The sequence below is a fragment of the Lagenorhynchus albirostris genome, chromosome 2 (genome assembly GCF_949774975.1).
Source record: "Lagenorhynchus albirostris chromosome 2, mLagAlb1.1, whole genome shotgun sequence".
NCBI classification, from domain to species: Eukaryota; Metazoa; Chordata; class Mammalia; order Artiodactyla; family Delphinidae; genus Lagenorhynchus; species Lagenorhynchus albirostris.
In genome coordinates this window covers 95,794,090-95,814,495 of record NC_083096.1, presented here as the reverse complement: position 1 = coordinate 95,814,495, position 20,406 = coordinate 95,794,090, and the positions used below count along the sequence as shown (strand labels likewise).

The following is a 20,406-nucleotide window of genomic DNA, read 5'->3' as shown; positions in this document are numbered from 1 at the left end:
ACTAGATAATTCACATTTGACTAGGTACGTCCAATTGAGTTTCAAAATAGAGGCTATATATTTTCAATTAGTTTGCTTAAAAAATACCTAATATATAAAATTTTAAAAAGTGTGGATACTGCCTTCATATTAATTATCTCTATCAACAATTTAAGAAAACATTATTTAAAGCAAGAATAAAAGAAATGCAAATGTAGATTTACTAAGTCATGTATAGGTCAAAGATAACCTATTTACCATTTCCAATTTTATTTATTGAAAGATAACAAGAATATTGTCTTTGCATTAGATTCCTAAATGGGTGGCTAAGTTTTAATTTATCATTTTCTTTCAAGATTGAACTAATGTGAAATATTAGAAAATATGATTATTAGCAGATTTCCTTAATAATTAAGAAGTCTAAATAATAACATCATCATTTTAAAACTCAAAGAAATGATTTATAAAAGCTGGAAAATATGGTACTGTCACATTTATCTTCTAATATTACTCTCCCTATGTAATTAGAAGTCATTTTATTATACAAATATGAATTATTGACTTTGTTCTAATTTCTATTTTTATTAGCTAGAGAACTAACTAAATATGAACACAAGAACAATGATAATGACAATTTGTATTGATGTAGTGCTTAAGAGTTGTGTGAAAAATAAATTTTTACCAATCATAATTCAAATACTAAAGAAGAAGAGATTACAAAGGAAAACTTAAGTTAGTATCTTTTAAATAATAAACATCTGTCCTCTGTCAAAATGTTATTTTTAATTTAATAATATTAAAATATTTTATGCAAAAGAGTCAACCACAAGTGGTGTGACTGTTAACCAGATGGCAGACTTTGGATGAATGATTCCAGAGGCCAATGCAGAAATTAAAAATGGGAATAGAGTCCTCTGAGTGCATTCAAGAAGTGCAGCCCTAAAAGTGGAAGGCATGAAAAGATTTGTCTCTACTTAGCAGAGACAGCAAAGAAAGAAAGGAAGCCTGGAGGCTGAGGAGGAGGGCAGGGGAGGGAGGAAGATGGACAATGAGAGAGAGAAAGAGAGAGAGAGAACAGAGGAGGAAGACAAGGATTAAAAGGAGGAGAAGGAGAGCAAGGACCCTGAAATTGAGAGGAATGCAAAGAATTCTGAATTACAGAAAAGAGAGAAAGAAAAAAAGTTCAGTAATGAAAGCACTCTTTTTTGGTGTAAGTATAAGCAGAAAACAATATACAGTGTGACTAGGGTGATTCTGTTTTATTCGGGTAAACACTATCATCCCTAAAGATAAATCTCTAATATCTGAAAATCTGATTTCTTGAGGATCAGTGTGCATACAAGGTGGGTGTGTTACATTTTCATTTTAATATTTTACTTGTAAAATCTCACAAAAGCATTACTACCCATTAGTGTTATCAAATCTAAACTAAACATCGAATTTAAGGGCTGAAATATTTTATTTGTAATTGATGATACAAAAAGAGATGCAATTTTGATATGTCAGGTCATGAAACCTTTCTCTTTGATCCTGTTTTAAATTTAAACCCCAACTTTTCAAAGACTACCTGAGGAAGATATCATTTTAGACTGTGTTGAGCTTGACAGCTATGAGACCAGAATGATAAAAGAGGAAATTCACTAGAAAACAGATGTGTATATTAAGAAAATTTATTATTTTCCAACTATTGAGCCTACTAAACAACTATTGTGCTAAGTACTTTACAAATGCAATATAATTTAATTCCTGTACGACTTGTTTACTTTTCAGGTAAAGGCGGCCATAAGGCCCAGTGTCTAGCTCATGTGCCCTGATTCACACAAAGTTTCTTCCTGAAATACAGAGTACTTCATCAATGGTGAAGAAAAAATTCCCTGGTTGTTTGTACCACAATAATTCACACATATTATGCTAAATTTTAATAAGTAGAGGAAATAGAAGCCATTTAAGACCACTTCTACCAGAACAAGCTCACATTGGTTGAACACTTTCTAAAATGAGAAAACTTAAAAGAATTAATGGCAATGCTTATCTCCTTTGTCCAAACAGTCATTCTCTGACTTTCATACAGTCTAGATATTTTTGATACCAGCATGCTCTGCAGTGATTTTATTTTATACATCTATAAATGAAAAGTGAAAATCTCTGATGATACCTACTGATTAAGCACATGCTGTTATCAATATACAGAACTTATTTAAATATTCCCAGGTCAACTTTTAAGAGTAAGCCTTATGAATCCTTTAATCCCAATTGAATCACTGAAGAAATTCCATTAAAAATGAAAATTTAAACCTGATATTAAAAAGAGAACATATTTAACAAAAATATAGTGAGATTACTCTCTTGTGACACTGATTGGGAATACAAAATGTATTATGGCAGGCATCAGCCCTTAAGAAGCTCACACTGCAGATTCATTTTTTTCCATAAAGGCTAGACAGTTATAGTTATAGAATTTATTGCATTGTCCTATAACTGGCTATAGTGAAGAACAGAGGGCTTTATATTTGTCAGATAAGTGAACAATTACATCTAAGATGAACATGTTTGGGTTTAAACATAGGTTAAATGGATAATAATAGGCTCACAAAGGTAAAATTTTTGCTTGTTTTTTAAATTGATCTTCAGCCCTCTGAATAGTTACTGGCACATAGCAAGCCCTACGTAAAAGTGTCAACTGTATGTGTGATCTTTTCCTTCTCAGCACTGAAACCAGTAGCTTTCCCATCTTGAACAAACTGATTAACTTCTATTTGGCTCTATTTTCTCACCAACAAAATAGGAACAGAAATAATTTGCCCTCTGTTTTTTCTGATATTATTGTGTTGATACATCTAAAGTCTGTCCTAAAATATGAATGCAACAGATGTTGGAGTACTGTACATGAACAGCTACATACTTTAAAAGTAGATATGCAATCTCAAATGATTGCAGAAGTTAAATTTTATAGGAGAGAAAATTAAGATCCAGAATGTGTATGGTATATCTAAGGCCATACTGTTAAAGAGTAGAGCTTTTCCCACAAAACAGTATTTTTAGTCCTAATTTAAACTGTTTACATACTCATCTCTATAGCAATGATAAATATTTTACCCATCAAAAGTGCTTAACTGGAAAGAACTCAGAGAAAAAGAGGCTAAAAACTATAAAAATATTTCCCCAATGTATGATTTAAATAGCAATGGACAAAAGGTAAATTAAAAGTTTTCTAAAGGTATGTATGGAATTACAGGAATCATAACAATCGTAATATCATGAAGTATTCTGTTATTTTAATACTAAACAGCAACCACGATAGGTCACTTATTTTCAACTGAAGGTTGGACATTTACTTATTTTTAAAAGAGAGCAATTTACATTTCTATAATTAGTGACCTCTCTTTAAGTTTATGTTAGCTTTATCCTCTTCTGCAGCCCTTTTCCCTAAACCTTGCAATGGTAATAAAACACAAGTCAATAGCATCAGTTTATTTCCTTGAAGCACTGAGAATAGTGGTTATTTCTCTAACTCTTCACACACAGGAGAACCCCTGATAAATATTTTCTGTTATATTCACTGGGTGTTTCATATTCTGAGAAGCATTTGTAAAGTAAAGGAAAGAGGTAAACAGAGAAATCATCTCATCAGCTTTCAATTAGAAGGCAGCCCACTAGAGAGGGGAAAAGAAACATAAACACAAGTCCTTATGAACAGAGCTATACAAGTAGAAAGCAAAAAAAGAAAAAAGTCTGCCCCTCTCTTTGTAAAGCCAAGTTGACCTTCGTGGCAAAACTAGTTTGAGGTAATTTTCACTCTGCAGATTACATGTATTTGAGATCAGATAAGCTGAAAATTCAGGTAAAATATCAAGCATTACCAGAGTTTAAAACATAAATTCTGAATGATTAAGTTAAAGTCCTACAATATCTCAGTCTTTGGTCACTGATCCCACCACCATCTCTCTACATGATTCATCCTGATTGGATGTCATAATAGCCCCCTGAGGTCTAACCAGATTCCAATAGAGAAAGTGTGCTTTAATTTTAAAAAGAATAGCATATGACCCAGTTAGTAAGTATAATCCTTCTAAAAACTTTTCCAGCTCCTTGTTTGAGAAATAAGTAAAAAGCCAGTGAAAAGAAGGTTCTCTGGAATGGGATGTGGACAAATAATTAGAAGAAATAGGAATTATGATAAGAAGAACATATAAAATCCTAAGGGAGAGACAACAACAGGAAGAAATAATAGCACATAAAGAGGAAAAGAGAGAATCATCAGGGGACAATCATGAAATAGGAGTCATAGGAAAGGAATAAAGACTGATACGTTGCACAGTTGTGAAATCTTGGACTTTTACCTTTTAGCAGCTATGTGCTGCCCCCTCCCCATATACATTCTCCATATTAACTCCCACTCCTGGGGACGGGGAAGAAATGTGGTTGTAGGGATAGAGGGCCTTTACCAGCACACTATTTTATTTTTTTAAATCTCCTTATTTTTAGAGAAATAACTGTTGGCAATGAGGAGACTTTTTAAAATTATTATTATTATTGTTTTATCTTTTGGCCACACCGGGCGGCATGTGGGATGTTAGTTCCCCCACCAGAGATCGAATCCATGCCCCCTGCACTGGCAGCGCGGAGTCTTAACCACTAGACTGCCACGGAAGTCCCCGAGGGGACTTTTTTTTTTTTTATCAGAAAAAGCATATGAGGGAGAGATTATTCAGGGAATACATTTTCCTTGATTTTGTTTTATGAAAATATAGGTGGTAAATGCAATCTGAGAACTCGTTTGCATAATATATTTGTATATACTGTGTTAACATAAATATAAAATGTTTACTCAGTTTGTGTTCAACATATGAGAAAAACGCTGTGCTGCCTTCCTCTCTTGCCGTTCAGCCCCTTGCTTCTTCCTGCCTTGCGTGTGTGCATCAAGACACCCACTTAGCGAGTAAACCCCCTGAGATGAGAAAACATTCCCTGCTTTGATGGGCATCTATTACCAGCTTTTTTGTACATCATCACGCATACAGAGAACGCTTGGTTTTTGCCAGATTTTAGAAGCCCAAAGTCACAGTATCCTGTTGGGATACATTTTGTTTGTCTTCAGCAGGAGCACTAAAAACTGTTTCTCAATATACATTCAGTCTGAGTAGCTAGACCTTCAGAGAACTATGACATTGAGATACCAATTCTTTGCTAAGAGGACTAAAACAGTGATGAAGACTTCAAGACTAAGTCTAACCCATAAAAAACTTGCTTTTCATAGATCAAATTGATTTTTATTTATCTCTTTAACTCCAACCTAATTCCTTTAGGGAAAATACATTGTTTTCACTTCGACTTCTTTGTTCTATCTTTTAATATATTACTCATTACTTAATATGTTATTTTATCTATTCCACATCCATCATCCTCAGTAAACCGTAAGCTCTATGCAGGAAATGTCCATTTAATGAATCTATAAAACTCCAGCTTAATAGATTGGTGTATTCAGATATTTATTTAATTATAGTTTTCCATAAGAAAAGACTTACAGCAGCTTACAGGGAAGACATAAATAAAAGATAATATAAATAAGAAATGTTAGGTAAGAAATGTAAAGAAGCAAGTAACTTTTTTATTGGCAAAAAATAAGACTAACAATATTAGTAATCTAAAAATGCATACTAGAGACCAAGGCTTTTCCCAAATGCAGGTCATGATCCATTGATGGTTTATGAATTCAATGCAATGGGTCTTGTACAGCATTTTTAAAAGTAACTCTAATAAAATAAAGAAGATAATATTAAAGTACATTATATGTACTTTTTGTAGAGAGTTGAACGCAAAAAGTTACAAAAACAGTCAAAAAGCAAGGAGTTATCTTCTCTACTGTGTCCCAAATTTGACTCCATTATTTCCGTAAGCCATAACAAAAAGAGAAATTTAATTTTTGTAACAGTTGAAAGAAAAAAAAAAAAAACAGCTAACTGCTCAAGAAACTACAAACATTTCTAATGCTATTATTAGTAAGAGATTTCTTCTGAGGATACTCATAATAGGAGCCTTGCATACAAATCTCCCATATCCTCAAATAGATACTTTTGGTTGATACAACTCTACACGTTATAGTTTCTCTAAATACAAGCCAATGGCATCATAGCTAGACCTATCAGAGTTCAATAAACCCACTTCTATAGGCTGTCATAACAATGTGATACAAACAGTCTGGCCTATGTTTCCAACTGAATAGATTATGAATAAAAAGAAGAGATGTTAAATATATTTATAAATGTATACATGTACACAGGTATAGATGGATGACTATTAAATACATTTTGCTTTGTATGGGCCAGAATATATTGAAAAGGTATAGTGTTTGACGTGCATAACTGTGACATGTACACACTTTACAAATCTCACTGTGAGCAAGAACTGTTGATAAAAACCCTGTTTTTAGTTTTAGTTCATTGATGTCCTATGCAATGAGGGAATTTATTATTTCTCTAGTATTCCAGAAAGACAGCACAACTACTCTCCTTAAGAATTGTATTCTAAGGAAAAAAGTTAAGGATTCAATAGTATACTGGAAAATATTTATGGTCATTAAGGATCCAACTTGTACATCCGTTTAAGCAGTTTAGTCTTTGATTCATTCAAGTTAAGAATGATTATAAAGAGCACATATAGGAATATTAAAGCCTAGTTAGCTGTAATATTAGCTCCTCTAACTCTTTTCCTTTTGACAAATTTTTCACCAAAATAGAGAAGGATGAAGAGGACTTGGAAAACTGCAACTGAGAGAGACAGAGAGAGAGGGAGAGAGAATTTTAGGCCAATGTTTACAGAGTAAGAGATACACATGTCTGGAAATGGGTCTATGTAATGTGCTGTGGTGTTTCATTTTCAAAGGACTATGAACTTGGGCAAGTTGTTTACCTTCTCTAAGTCTCAGATCCCTTGCCTTTAAAAATGGAAAGATAATATCTACTGGGCCAGGTTGCAAGAATCAAATAAGATAACAATTATAAAGTTCTTAGCATGAGTTGAAAGAATAAATACTCTTAATAATTTCCTTTCCCTTTTCTACTTCCTTTACCATCCTCATCTTTCTTTACATTTTTTCCTTAGAGAACTCATCACTTTGATATTTTTTCCTTAGTATGCATACGTGCTGAATCTCTATCCCTCTCTGTTCCTGTGAATTTTAGTCCTGCACTTACCAATACTTGGTCAATATCCCTAAGGTAAAGTTAATATGAGATTGATACAGACTCAAGAGTTCTACAGGATACTCTTACACCTTTATCCTTATGCACTACAATTTCATTGTCTCTCACCAACTGACCAGATATTTTCCTCTGATATTTTGATGTCACATCTTTGATCAACATTGCAAAATGGAACATGTTATCTTTCTTGCCAAAGAAGTCAGCACTTCTTATTCTTTGTTTATACTCTCAGTTGCAAGATAATCCCCCTAAGTCTTTAACTTCAAAAAATGAGAATTAACATGAACAAATTTTCTGAATAAATTATAGTTTACATCTAGAAAATCAACAACTTTTGTTTTAATCTTGGTAATTTGGAATTAAAAACTTTCAAAATCAAATTTTACATGCATGTAATTGTTTTAACTGGAGTAAACTGAGGCTTGTTTAGCACTTGTTATGAAGTGGGAGTCATCATCATGAACCTCTGTTATATTTTACAGCAATTAGAGTAATAGCATAAAGAACTAATAAATGTGGATGATGTCTTTCCTTTTAGTAGTTCCTTTTCCAACAACTTTGAGGAAGAATTTTAATTGGTTGATGCCTACTGAATTGCGTATGTTAATTTATTGTAAGAATAGATTCTAATTCCAAATAAATAAACTCACAGTCAGCATCTGTGGAGCATTTCTATTAGCAAAGTATAAAAGCATTTTAAAATCTTTTGTGACTACTAAGAGGCTTTGAGCTTTCGTGTGAGAGTGTTTTGTGTTTGTCGTTGTTCCTGACCAGGTAAAACTGACCAGGCATCACTAAATTGTCATTCCCCCAAGGACACAAGCTTGAAGTCATCATTCAGTTTTCATCTTTCCTCACTGCCCATATCCAATCTTAGTAATAAATCCTACTATCCTGCCTTCCTAGTGTTTGTTCCATCTGCACTGACCTTTGACTTCCCACTGTACTATCATTGGCTCACTCATATTATGACATTGATCACTGAACTTTTATGTTCAATGAGTCTCTCCCATCTCTGCTATGTATTACACACTAATGATAACTTTTTCCCTAAAACTTTATTAAATTTGTTTGCTCCAAAAAACTTTATTTATTTTTTTACTCCATTTACTCCAAAAACTTCAAATCTTCAAATTACTTCAACGTGGCATTTTAGAGCTTCAATAATCATATGGCACATTATATTTCTGCTTTAGCATTATATTATGTAAATACATAGCAGAGTACCTGGATCCTAGCAAGAATTCATCACACTTTAGTCCCTCTCCCAAGGTGTCACACTTTGGTAAGACCAGATGTTCCCTAAACACCTTATCCCTTTCCTAGTATCATTCTCTAGATCTTAATGATTTTGTAATCCTCTATACTCTTTGAAGCCAAGTTCAAGGGCCACCTCCTGCATGACCCTTTTACTGATTTCTCTTCTCTTCCCCTGCCCTTGAATAATTAATATTTGTTGTTTGTATATCATTAGGCATTTAATCACTGACTGTCTTATAGTGCTATTTGGTCTTTGGCGTGTTTCTTTTCAAAATTGTTTCCCTTATTTTAAGTCTTTTAGAGGTATATCTTCTGTGGAGCTTAATTGTATACAGGGAAGTAAGTAGTAATTGCCAAATAAGCGGTTCTTGATGCTAAATGAATAAATATTAGATCTTTTTGATCATATTTACTATGTTCTTTCACATGTAACCGGATAATTGTTGAGTAATATTCTATTAAAGTATATCTCTATCTCCTGGGCATATTATGTACCCTACAAATATATTGATTTCAACTGTCCAAAGACCTCAGATAACATTGTTTGCTTGGGTCCTAAAAAATAACTTTAAACAATTTAAATGTTGTGCTCATGATTCAGGTTTCACAGATGCAATAGCTATTGATCTCAAAAAATGCATCCATATTCCAAAATAAAATTCACTTTAGAACCTGAAGTTCTGGATAAATAGATTGCATTGCACTGAAAATTTTGAAGATTCTATCTATGCTCAAATAAGCACTTCTGTCTTATTCAACTATTTTTTCCTACTCATGCTACCACCACTAACTTATCTGGATATCTTAAAATGTTCTATATAATTTTATGAATATCAAATATAGTTATTGAAAAGTCTTACTTTTCTTTTTAAAAAATCCTTATCAGATATCCATACCCACCATAATCATTGTAATGACATTTGTATGATCTACAGATTAAATATAATGTTAATCAATCTGCCAAAGATTATATTGCTATGTTCTCAGTATTATTTATGCTATATACACTTTACTCCAATATCAGGATGTATGATAAATTTAAATAGGTAAATATGGAATGACTATATTGACAGCACTGTGCTGTGAATATAACCAAAGTAACATAAGGAACTCACAGTCTAATGAAAGAGACAGACAACCAAATATATTCCAATGGAATTTCTAAAATGCAAATCATAACAAAGAGCACAAAGAGCAGAGAAATTTCACTAATATATGAAATGGAAGCAAATTGTCCAAAGATGACCTTATAGAGATTTTAACATTTAAGCTTGATCTCTACGGATGAGTAGGATTTTTTTCAAATAGAGAAAGGAAAAATGGGGTTTCCTGGAAGAAGAATAGTATAAACTATATTCTCTGCAAAGTATAAAGATTGTGGTAGTATGATAAGCAAGAAATTCAGTGCATTAAATTGGGTAGAATTAGAATGTAGGCCTTCAGAAAAATAAAATAGACTATAGTGATTGGGATCAAATTTTGAAGAAACTTATAAGGAGTTTGGTTTCCAAAGACAGCATGGAACCATGAGATATGTATAAGCAAAGCAATGGAAGAGTTAAGGTTGTGTATTAAGCTATAATTCTACAATCAGTGGGCAAAACTAACAGAAGAGGGTAAGAAAGAGAGTCAAGGAGATAAGATACTATTAAGCAAAGAGGGAAAGGAAAGAGTCTGAACAAATGTGGTGGTAGTGGAAATGAAGAAAAGGGGACAAATTAAAGGAATATTTTGGAGGTGGAACTAGTATGACTCCAATATGTTATATAAAGAAGTTGAGATGCAAGTTAAGGCAACTTTCAGCTTTTTAGATTGGTGAAATAAAATGGAGAATGAGAAGAAACTGCTAAAATTGGTAGTTTGGCTCTTATTGGTAACTTCACACAGTACAGCTAAGAATGAAGGTAAATTATGGAAAAAAAATGAAGGCTGCATTCTAATGCTTTCTGGGGGGTTATATGTATCTCAAGTAAATAAAAATCTGATATTTACTCATTCGCCGATTATTTCATAAGGTTACATTGACTAAATAAAGCAATCTAGATAATATACAAAATGGATATATGCCTTTCACACTTACGGGATTTTTTTAATGAGCATTGATAAAATTCAAGTCTCATCAAGTACTCAGAATCAGACAAATTATGATTTATTTCCTCAGGTATTGTAAGAAGCAAGATAGCTCCTTTTACCTCCTGACAGCAGTGGTAAAATAAATATTTTCAATCATCTAAACTCTTTTGTTTCTGCACTCATTAGAGCATGCAGAAACCAGGCATTGACTGACTGATTTGATTGACATGTGTTTATTTTCTCTTCCACACACTGTGGGATCACAGCATGAGAGTAATGAAAGAAGAGCTGTAATTTGCAATCATGGATAGCATGGCTATTTATTATAATCATACTTACAACTGGACCTGGTGGGCCCTGGGGACCTTCTCCTCCTTTCAGTCCAGGTGCACCCTGGGAAAAGTGAAAAGCAAAGATAATGAATTGATGTGAATTGAATATAAATAGGAGGAGATGTATGATTGACAAAATGAGAATATTAGGAAGTGTTTCCAGACACTAATGTATATTGCTATATGTATTATGACAACCAATGCATATGCTTACATATTTCCCTTTAATTACTCATGAATCTTTATTTAGTTGAGACCTAAAAAAATGCTTCTAATAAGCAATTTTATTCACATATTTCATTAATATGTTAATTATACCTGAGCTCCAGAAAGTCCTCTTTCACCTGGGAAACCACGTAGTCCTGCTGGTCCGTCTTTCCCTGAGACACCTTGAGGACCTGGGTCACCCTAAAGAACATAATAAACATCTATCATAGAGAGTAAACTCTACATGTTTCCAGAAACAAAATTGTAATTACCTCTAAACTACTGTGAGTAAAGCCTGAATACCGTTTAATGATGAGAGTATTGTGTGGAATGTCATATACATTAAAATGAGCTACTATTCACAGTTGAGTGTATATAAATGGATGGTTTTATAGTCAATAGAACTAACTGTTCTTATATATTGTCCAGTCATGCCTTGAGATACAATAAACTGAATATTTTACTGTCATATCTTTCTGACATTCATTTAAATACTACACCAGCATTTAGAGAATCTATGGACAAGTAATGAGAAGCTACAGTAAAAAGTAAATGGATATTTTCAGCCAAGAAAATTCCTTGAGCATGGTGTACCTTTGCACCTTCTTTTCCTGCAGCACCGGGAAGACCTTGCTCCCCAGGAGGGCCAGGAGGACCAGGATGTCCACGTTCACCTATGGGACCAGTCTCACCAGTTGGTCCCTAAATTGGATAAACAAACTTCATTAGATTGCTCTTTTATTTTTGGCAAAGATAACACAAACCCAAAACAAATATCACTCCCTTTCACAAAGTTTTATCATTTTCAATTATTTTCATGATGTCCTACAAAACTGCATATAAAGCAGTGAAAGTAAATTACCTGGTAGAAGTCTGAAAGATTATGTGTAATCTTTATTAAAATCTGAGTGTATAAGGGAAATATATAGATAAATTCAAAGAGCTGTTTTCTTTATTTAATACCAGATTGTTTCAGAGTGAGGCCAAGTATTGTTAAAAACTGTTTTTTCACTATAATTTCATACCCTCCCCTCTTTTTATATTAGGTGTCAAATGAGTTTAGGAGCAAAAGAGGCACTGGTACCACTACTCAATTAATCACTGCTTGATAATAAGCTCAGGTCCCCTGGAACCCAAACAACCAAAGTGGTCCTCCTTGGAATTTCCATGATTGGAGACCTTCCAGTTGTTAATCTACATTCATTTGACAAAGTCTAGACAATGTGGCAGGGGGACCCTGAAGATCATGAGTTTGGGTTGGCAGTTCCTTTCGGCCAAAGACTACAACAAATAGCCCACTGCCTTAAACTGCTGCAAATGCCAAAGTGAAAAATGTCAGGTCACTTATGTGTCCCCTGAGTGGTGCTGGTTTGTGGTGCTATTTCAAGTGTAAATAGAGAATGGTGACCAGTTGCTCTCTATCTCCACTTAGAGAAAAACAAAATGAAGGATTTAAGTTTAAACATATATAAAGGGAAAGTTTCCAGATGCTAAGATTGTTAAACAGTGGAATGTGTTACTGAAGTTGCTTATGGAATATCATTCTCTGTTATTTTTCTAAAAATGCAACAGATTCTTACTTTCTGGTCTTGGATAAAAAACACATCTATCCCGAATTTGAGTGTACATTTCTAGGTTTAAATTCCTTTAGTTATGTATTGCTGAAGGTCCCGAACTTATCATTAATGCATAAACATTTCTTCCCATAGGAATGTTTCCTTAAACATCTGATCAGAATTTCAATAGTAAGGAAAGTAGAACTGATCCTAATTTAATGGCTATCACCACTGAGACAAAACTGAGTGGTGATTCACATGACCGCACAAAAAGAGGAGTATCAAGTATTGCAATCAATATTGCTGCTATTAAATCACTTCCTTTGTCCTAACATGAAAATACGATTACATTTGAAATAGGCTATAGAATTTTCTTTCTTAAAAGAACCAATAAAGAAAAATAATCCAATGAAGATGCATATTCAATAACACACCTGTTATTTTTATGCCTTAAAGTAGGGAGACAAAAAAGAACACGGGGCTCAGAAACCGGATGTCTGCATTAGGCAGAGATGACTTTTCAAAATCGTGAGGACCTGAAATGTTCAGTTAAGCCCCAAGATGTTTACATTCTAGTTGGGGCCCTAATTCTATTTCTGTTCAGAGATAAATAACATAATAGGAATGATTCTTTCAGTTAGATTTTTCCACAGAAAACTGCTGTGAAGTTGTTTGGAATAAAGAAGAAAACAATTATTTAGAGGGTTTTTTAAAAATTAAAACTGATAAGCAGTTAAAAGGAAGGCTCAGCACACACACAGAAATCTGCAAAAAGAGCATCATGCACACTGTTTTCTTCTTTATAAAGTAGCAAACAGAAATTCCCTTGGCTCAAAGTGATCTCTGAAATAAAAGGGATCAACCAATCCAAGAATTCTTCGTTTTTGCTTCTATCACACATATTCCTAGACAGAAGACACAGTTTTCGTTTCTCTCTGTGTGTGTGGTGTGTGATTGAGTTACAAAGTATTAAGAGCTAATTGTAGGCTGAGAAAAGACTACTTAAAGCAATTAAATAATTAAAACACTCAATCAACTGCTCTTTTGCTATAATTTGTTATTAGCAGGGATAAAATTCCAGCTGAGTAAACTAGATGTGTCGTGTCCATTCAATAGGCTACACCAGAATAAAAACACTGTTTTCTATCCCTGTGAATTATTTTCTATAAGTAGTTAATACTATAATTCAGGATACTGCATCAAGTTTTGAGACTCTTTCTGCCACCTCCCTTGAAAAAGCTACTTGTCTTTGCCATTATTTCTATATACTCAAAGATTACACACTAATATTTTATCACTGATGGAAATCATTGTTATGAAGACAAAAATTTTAAGAAACATGTAATATAATGCAAATATTAACATTTTAGAAGAATTGTGTTAGAAGCTTTATATTTCTAATATATTATACCTCTAAATCTAATTTATACTTAGAAAACTAAAGTCATTTTATAATTTGAAATCCCCAAAAAAGATTATGGCCAATCTATTTAAAAATTATGTGGTGTTTTTAGCAGATGATGCCATGATCAGGCTTTCGTGTCACCTTCATTGTGAACTTTCTGACTTAATGTCATTTATTTTATTCTTTTCTTTTATTCATTCAGGCAATTGAAAAATTGCTTTAGCTAACTGATGGTTTGCTGAAGTTCATTTGATGCAGGCAAATTATATATTTAAATGCCATCCAAAATACAAAAATACATAAATTTCAATTAAAAACTTTTCACAATAAAATGAGCAAATTTTACACAACTTAGCAAAGGTGAAAATACAAACAAGAAAATAAATCTTGTTAGGAAAATAAAGTAAATGGAATGTACCTGTGGTCCAACAACACCCCCTGGCCCAGGAGGGCCGGTCTTGCCTTGAAACCCCTAAGGTAAAAAAAAAAATCTATAAAAGTTATCCAGGACACAAAGCATAAATTAAAATTCTCTGAGACAGTTGAATAATTCACATTAAAAGAAAGTCATCTTTTGGATAAAAATACTTATTTTTAAATGCCTATGAATTATTACATTCCAGTTCTTTTTATATTGAAAACTTAACATCTTCACTATTGTACACTGTAGTCCTATGATTACTTTCAATAAGCTTAAAAAAGAAAACAAGAAAATGGGATGAAGCTGGAGCAAAAATGTGTTCTTAGCCCTCTTTCACTGAGTCAGACAACATAGAAATTTTAATCGAGAAACGTTTATGGATGAAATAAATGAGGATTTAGACATTCTTTGAAACAGTCCACTGGTTCTTTATACAGAGATAAATCTACAGTCTGTGATATTAATGCATTTCTCTTTCCTGCGTTCCAACAATCTCATAAAATAGACAAGATATAAAAATAAATTTATAAAAAGAAAGCTTTGCATGCTTTGTCATTATTTCAACATTTTATCAGTGTTCTTTCTTAAAACCCAAAAGAATATACTTACAAATGTACCTTGCATATAATGCAGTCATTAGAATAAAATCCAGTAGATGTGAGCACATGTACTCACTAAACAAGGCCTTTGGGCATATATTCTGGTGTCTATATTTCTCTAGACTCCTGGGTTATTCATTCTGCATGACTGTATTATGATTAGCAAATTTCCTTCTCATGTGAGTTAATTGACACTTAACAGTTGGATAAAGATTCAAAATACTGACAAACCTGCCAAAGAACTGAATTAAAGCAAATAGTATTTGCAAAAGTTTTATTCATTATAACATCAGATTGGAAATAAGAAAGTTAGAAAGCAAAGAGCAGAAACTAGCCCCACACTTGTATCATGAACTTCCAGATAATTGTGATTACATTATTTATAAAAACAAAACTTAAAAGCAGGAAAAGAATCTGTAATTATTTTAATTGATGCCATAGGAAAGAAAACAAATTTCTCCTATTTTTAAAGTACATTAATTCTTTTTTTTTTGGACTTGAGGACACGGGGTGAGAGGGGGAAGCTGGGGCGAAGTGAGAGTAGCATCGACATGCGGGAAGCAGCAGCATAGCACAGGGAGATCAGCTTGGTGCTTTGCGATGACCTAGAGAGGTGGGATAGGGAGGCTCAAGAGGGAGGGGATGTGGAGACATATGTATGCATATGGCTGATTTACTTTGGTGTACAGCAGAAAGTAACACAGTATTGTGAAGCAATTATACTCCAATAAAGATCTGTTAAAAAAAATACATTAATTCTTAAGACCATCAGGTTTCCACTTGAGTTTTCAATAACAACAGCAAAGTGAATCAATTCAAGGGAAATATAGCATTTACTTAGCTTGACTGCTTAATTTTAACTTTTCAGGAACTTAATGGTGTGGAAATTTGTACCCACATATGTAAGCATATATATACATAATATTTTTTTTTCTTTTTCACTGAGAGCTAACAGCTCTTAGTGCTGTTGCTCTTATCATTTGTTTACAGCATTTAGTCCCACATCCTAGCTACTCCTTAGATGATCTCAATAACTTCCATGATCACAATTGTTATCAATGCCTTCTTATGTTTTTTTCCTCAGCTTAACATTCTCAAAATTGTTCTCACTAAATGAATCCTCTCCTTTGATTTTCCACCTCTGTTCTCTCCCTTTATTAACAAAGTGACTTCAGAGCCCAGACTTTCCTCAGGTCCTCAAGCTCAGTCATTTAATCCTACCATGTCATCTCAGAACCTCACAAATACAGCTTCTTCTCTCTTGTCGAGTAGACAGACCTGTCTTATTTGAACTATACTCGCCACTTTCCTTGACCACTACAGTTTTTCAAGTCAGGTTCACTCACCTGTCCACTTGTTATCATGCCACAAAAGCAAATTATTCAACTCATTGCTAAGCATATGTCATGAAATATCCATTACCAAGTCTACACAATCTCAACTTTCCCTAAACAACCATGCACCACATGGTTGCATAATCTGTTCCCTCTGTCTGGATCACCTTTTGCCCAATTTCTAATTACAGAGTTTGACATAAAGCTGTAAGTTCAATCAGGACTTTAAAAAAATTAGTCTTATAAAGACTGTGAGAGCAAGAATAGCAGATGAAATTGATCACAATAATAATTAATTAAGAAAATTAACTGATTAAAAATAAATGCTTAACTGAGGAAATTCTGTGAAAAATTTGCCACCCAGACTTGCATTCATATGTTCTAAGAGGGTGCTAGTACCTCTGAGTGAGAAACAGATTTGGAAGGAGCTGGAAAACAGCATTGACCATATGCCTGCTCATTCAAAACATTCAGAGTTTTGCAAGTATCTTATAAATCTGACACTGAGGATCTTACAGATGAACTATGTACAAGAAAACTTTTATAGATCAGAATGGAGTGCGATTATTCTAATACTGTCATGTAATAAGACTTTCCTTGCCATTTAATTTTAGGATAATAAGTTAAATTATGTTTTTCAAAATCCCAAAAAACAGAAGTTAATTTGATACATGAGTAATAAAAATGGAACTCCTATTCTGATCACCTTTACAGTCAAAGCATGATTTGGCACTGTGTTTCTGAGACAAATGTGGGTTGTTCCAGTATAATAAAGACTATCTCTAATTATTCCTAGTGGTCTTAAAAAGCTTTAAATTGTAAGATGTCAGAATGAACCTTCAATTCAAGGATTTCTGAATGGGAACAAATCTCAAATATAATAAAATACTTTCTTCTTTAAAAAAAGGAAACAGATATATCAAAATATAGATGCCCTAGATTCTGACTCTTGGACAAGATAATCTTTTGAATCACAGTCAACACAGAACAAGATGAGAAAGAAAGGTTCCTGGTGATAGGGTGACTCACTACTGTTCTTAAAGTGGATTTGAAATCAGGAATACAATTTTCCAGACATAATTCTAGTTGTTGTTTACAAAAAACTACTAGATGAGAATATCCATCCTAGAAACATTAGTTAATATGCTAGTTTTCCACTTTAACTTTAAAGGTTATATATAATATGGTTACTTTGGATAGAAGCAGAAGCTCTTGATTAAATTAAAGTCAAAAGGGATTTTATAATGATAATTCTCTAGGTACCCCTTCCTCAAAAGACATTTTGGAAATATTTGAGAGGTATTCCCAAGAAGCTATACTATGACTTAGTTAAAAATGATTGACTGCAATATTTGAATGAGAATGCGTTTGCAAATTTGAATGTGGATTATCCTTTACAGAGTTTATTTCTTGCTCATCATGGAGATGTCTTTCCCAAGAGGAAACCCAAACAATTTTACTCTTTGGTCTCACTAAAATCATTCTTGATTTTGCTTTGGTAATCCAAGACTTTGAAGTTTACAATCTGACTAAAACTAAAAAGTCATTACGCGAAGAATTGTCACTTGGTGAGCAAAACAGGAATTGGCTGCTGCTGCCAGATTGTTTATCCTATGTAGAAAATCATCATGTTTTCAAATCTGTTATCCAGTATTTCTATTGAACCCCAAATATGTGTTCATGCTGGCAGAATACCCTAAGATAATTTTGAGCCACACAGTCAAAGGTAGTCTGTGTTGCGGTTTCCTTAAGAAATCTGGATAAAATTAATCAATGTTAGGAACCAAGAATTGATTCCAAGGAAACATGCTAATCCATGGTGATTTCTTATTAGACTACCATCCCACTGCAACAGTCAGATACAAAGTTTTGTTAACAGTGGTAGAATAAATAAACAAAACCGCCAGGATTCTTAAACCACAGTTGAGCTGCCAGTTTCCCCTTTGTCCACCTCTGTTATACACATAAGTTATTCAGAGAGTGTATTTAATGTTATATTTCCCATCATTTAAGTTACATTTTTTTCCATTTCCATTTTCCTACTTGAGAGGAGAGAATGCATTTGACATAGTGCTAGACCAATTACAGCCTTACAGTTCCAATAGCAGGAAATATTTCATCCCTTAATTCTGGATAGAAGAGTATATTATCTGCAGTTTATTATAATGTGTCTCCTTTAGAGAGTGGAAAGGTGAAAGGGTAGGGTGGAATATATCTGTAACAAAGACTTATGTGAAAGGGTCAAGGCTGACAACCTTGTGGAGGTATCCAAAAGACAATGATGTCTTTTCCATCAGCTTATCCCTAAAGTGTTGTTATTGAAAACAAGGAAAATCAAGCAACATCCATGTCCTCAAGTATATTTATTTAAATGTTTAGATACAAACATAGGTCTATTTATGTATTGCAAATATATTTTTAAAAGATTAAATGGAATTAATTTCACCATTGTCCTTAACCTGGTAATTGACTTGTTAATAATAAAGTATCTTTCTGTGAAATGATGAAGTGCTTGAGATAGAAAATTTGAATCAGAAAACTGGGTCACTTACAGTCTCTCCACGTTGCCCAGGGTGTCCTGGCAGGCCATCCTTTCCAGGTGGTCCCTGAAATCACAAATATTAAACATCAAACGTCATAAATATTTCTTGAATTATTTATAATCTAAATACATGTTAGGCAATTTTCTTATATCTTCATTAGATATCTTATTTTGATGTTCTATTGACTTCATATACGGTAGAATGTGTATTTTTTTTTTTTTTTTTTTTTGCGGTACGCGGGCGTCTCACTGTTGTGGCCCCTCCCGTTGCGGAGCACAGGCTCCGGACGCGCAGGCTCAGCGGCCATGGCTCACGGGCCCAGCCGCTCCGCGGCATGTGGGATCTTCCCGGACCGGGGCACGAACCCGTGTCCCCTGCATCGGCAGGCGGACTCCCAACCACTGCGCCACCAGGGAAGCCCCTGTATATATCTTTTTAGCATATCTATAGCTATAAATGAGACCAGGAGAAAATTGTACAACTGTAATCTGAATATTTTACATTTAAATTTCATTAGCATCTTTCTTTTCAAAAAGCATATTCATATTGGTTTGTATTTTTGTTTTTGTAAAAATGTTAGCTCCTCAGTACTTGACAAATGAATATTTTTCCCTCTTTTTGGTGATGTGTTCCTAATACAATTTCTTGTGCACTGAGACTTGGATACCAGAGATAGATAGTGTCCTCTAGTGGTGGTCTGAGCTCTAACTAACAAGAATGTGAAAGAAATACAAACTTATAAACAATGGCATTTTACTTCCCAGTTGCTTCAAGTAAAGGAAACAAGGGGCAAGGCTCAATTTTAGAAGTCATCAGGACAAATTTTTCCCAGCAGGTTTTCTTAAATACCCTCTTGGAAGCATAATGTTTATTAAACACTGGAGAGCACATCTACTATGTTATCACTTTCAGTAAAGGATGCTGTCTTTGTCATGACTGAAAAAATAAATGAAGCCATTAACTAAGTACTTAAAGTAAACAACTCTGTGAGGTTCTTATGTTTTAGATACTTAGTAGAAATAGATTGCTTCTTTAGACTGCTTTATGGATTATTCATACTACTCAGAAACCATTAAGCACCAAGTTCAATTTTCAAAACATGTATAATAAGTATAGGCAGAGATATTCTTAGGTGAGAATGTCTAGATAAATGAAGAGAAATGATCACTGTAATAACATTTTTAACGATAACAGGTATACCTCTCACAGTATGTTAATTATTTGAATAAACCTACTTATTTATTTAAAAATACATTATTTACATAAAGCTATTTTCAAATATCAATTCTTTGTAAATTGAGTTTGAAAAAAGGTATTTCAAAATAAGATCATTTTCACAGATAGCTTTTTTCCCACTGGAATAAGACTTTTTCTAGCTTGGTTATAACGTTTCAGTGGAAAGCCTTCCCAACAGTGACTAGTACCAACTCTGCTTCCTGATTGCATCTTTATTGACACACTGGTTAAATTACCAGCTCTAATTAAAGCCTGTTAT

General features: G+C 33.5%; 1 protein-coding gene across 3 annotated transcripts in view; it reads right to left on the bottom strand.

Moving 5' to 3' along the window:
* The window catches only part of COL11A1 (collagen type XI alpha 1 chain), a 190,839-nt gene that overhangs the window by 53,954 nt on the left and 116,479 nt on the right, over positions 1–20,406 (bottom strand). For all 3 annotated transcript variants that reach the window (XM_060142441.1, XM_060142440.1, XM_060142442.1), the window contains 5 exons: positions 18,921–18,974; positions 14,433–14,486; positions 11,648–11,755; positions 11,165–11,254; positions 10,854–10,907 (listed from right to left, as the gene is read on the bottom strand). In XM_060142441.1, the coding sequence (XP_059998424.1) occupies positions 10,854–10,907; positions 11,165–11,254; positions 11,648–11,755; positions 14,433–14,486; positions 18,921–18,974 (360 nt within the window). The remainder of the gene's footprint in view (positions 1–10,853; positions 10,908–11,164; positions 11,255–11,647; positions 11,756–14,432; positions 14,487–18,920; positions 18,975–20,406) is intronic.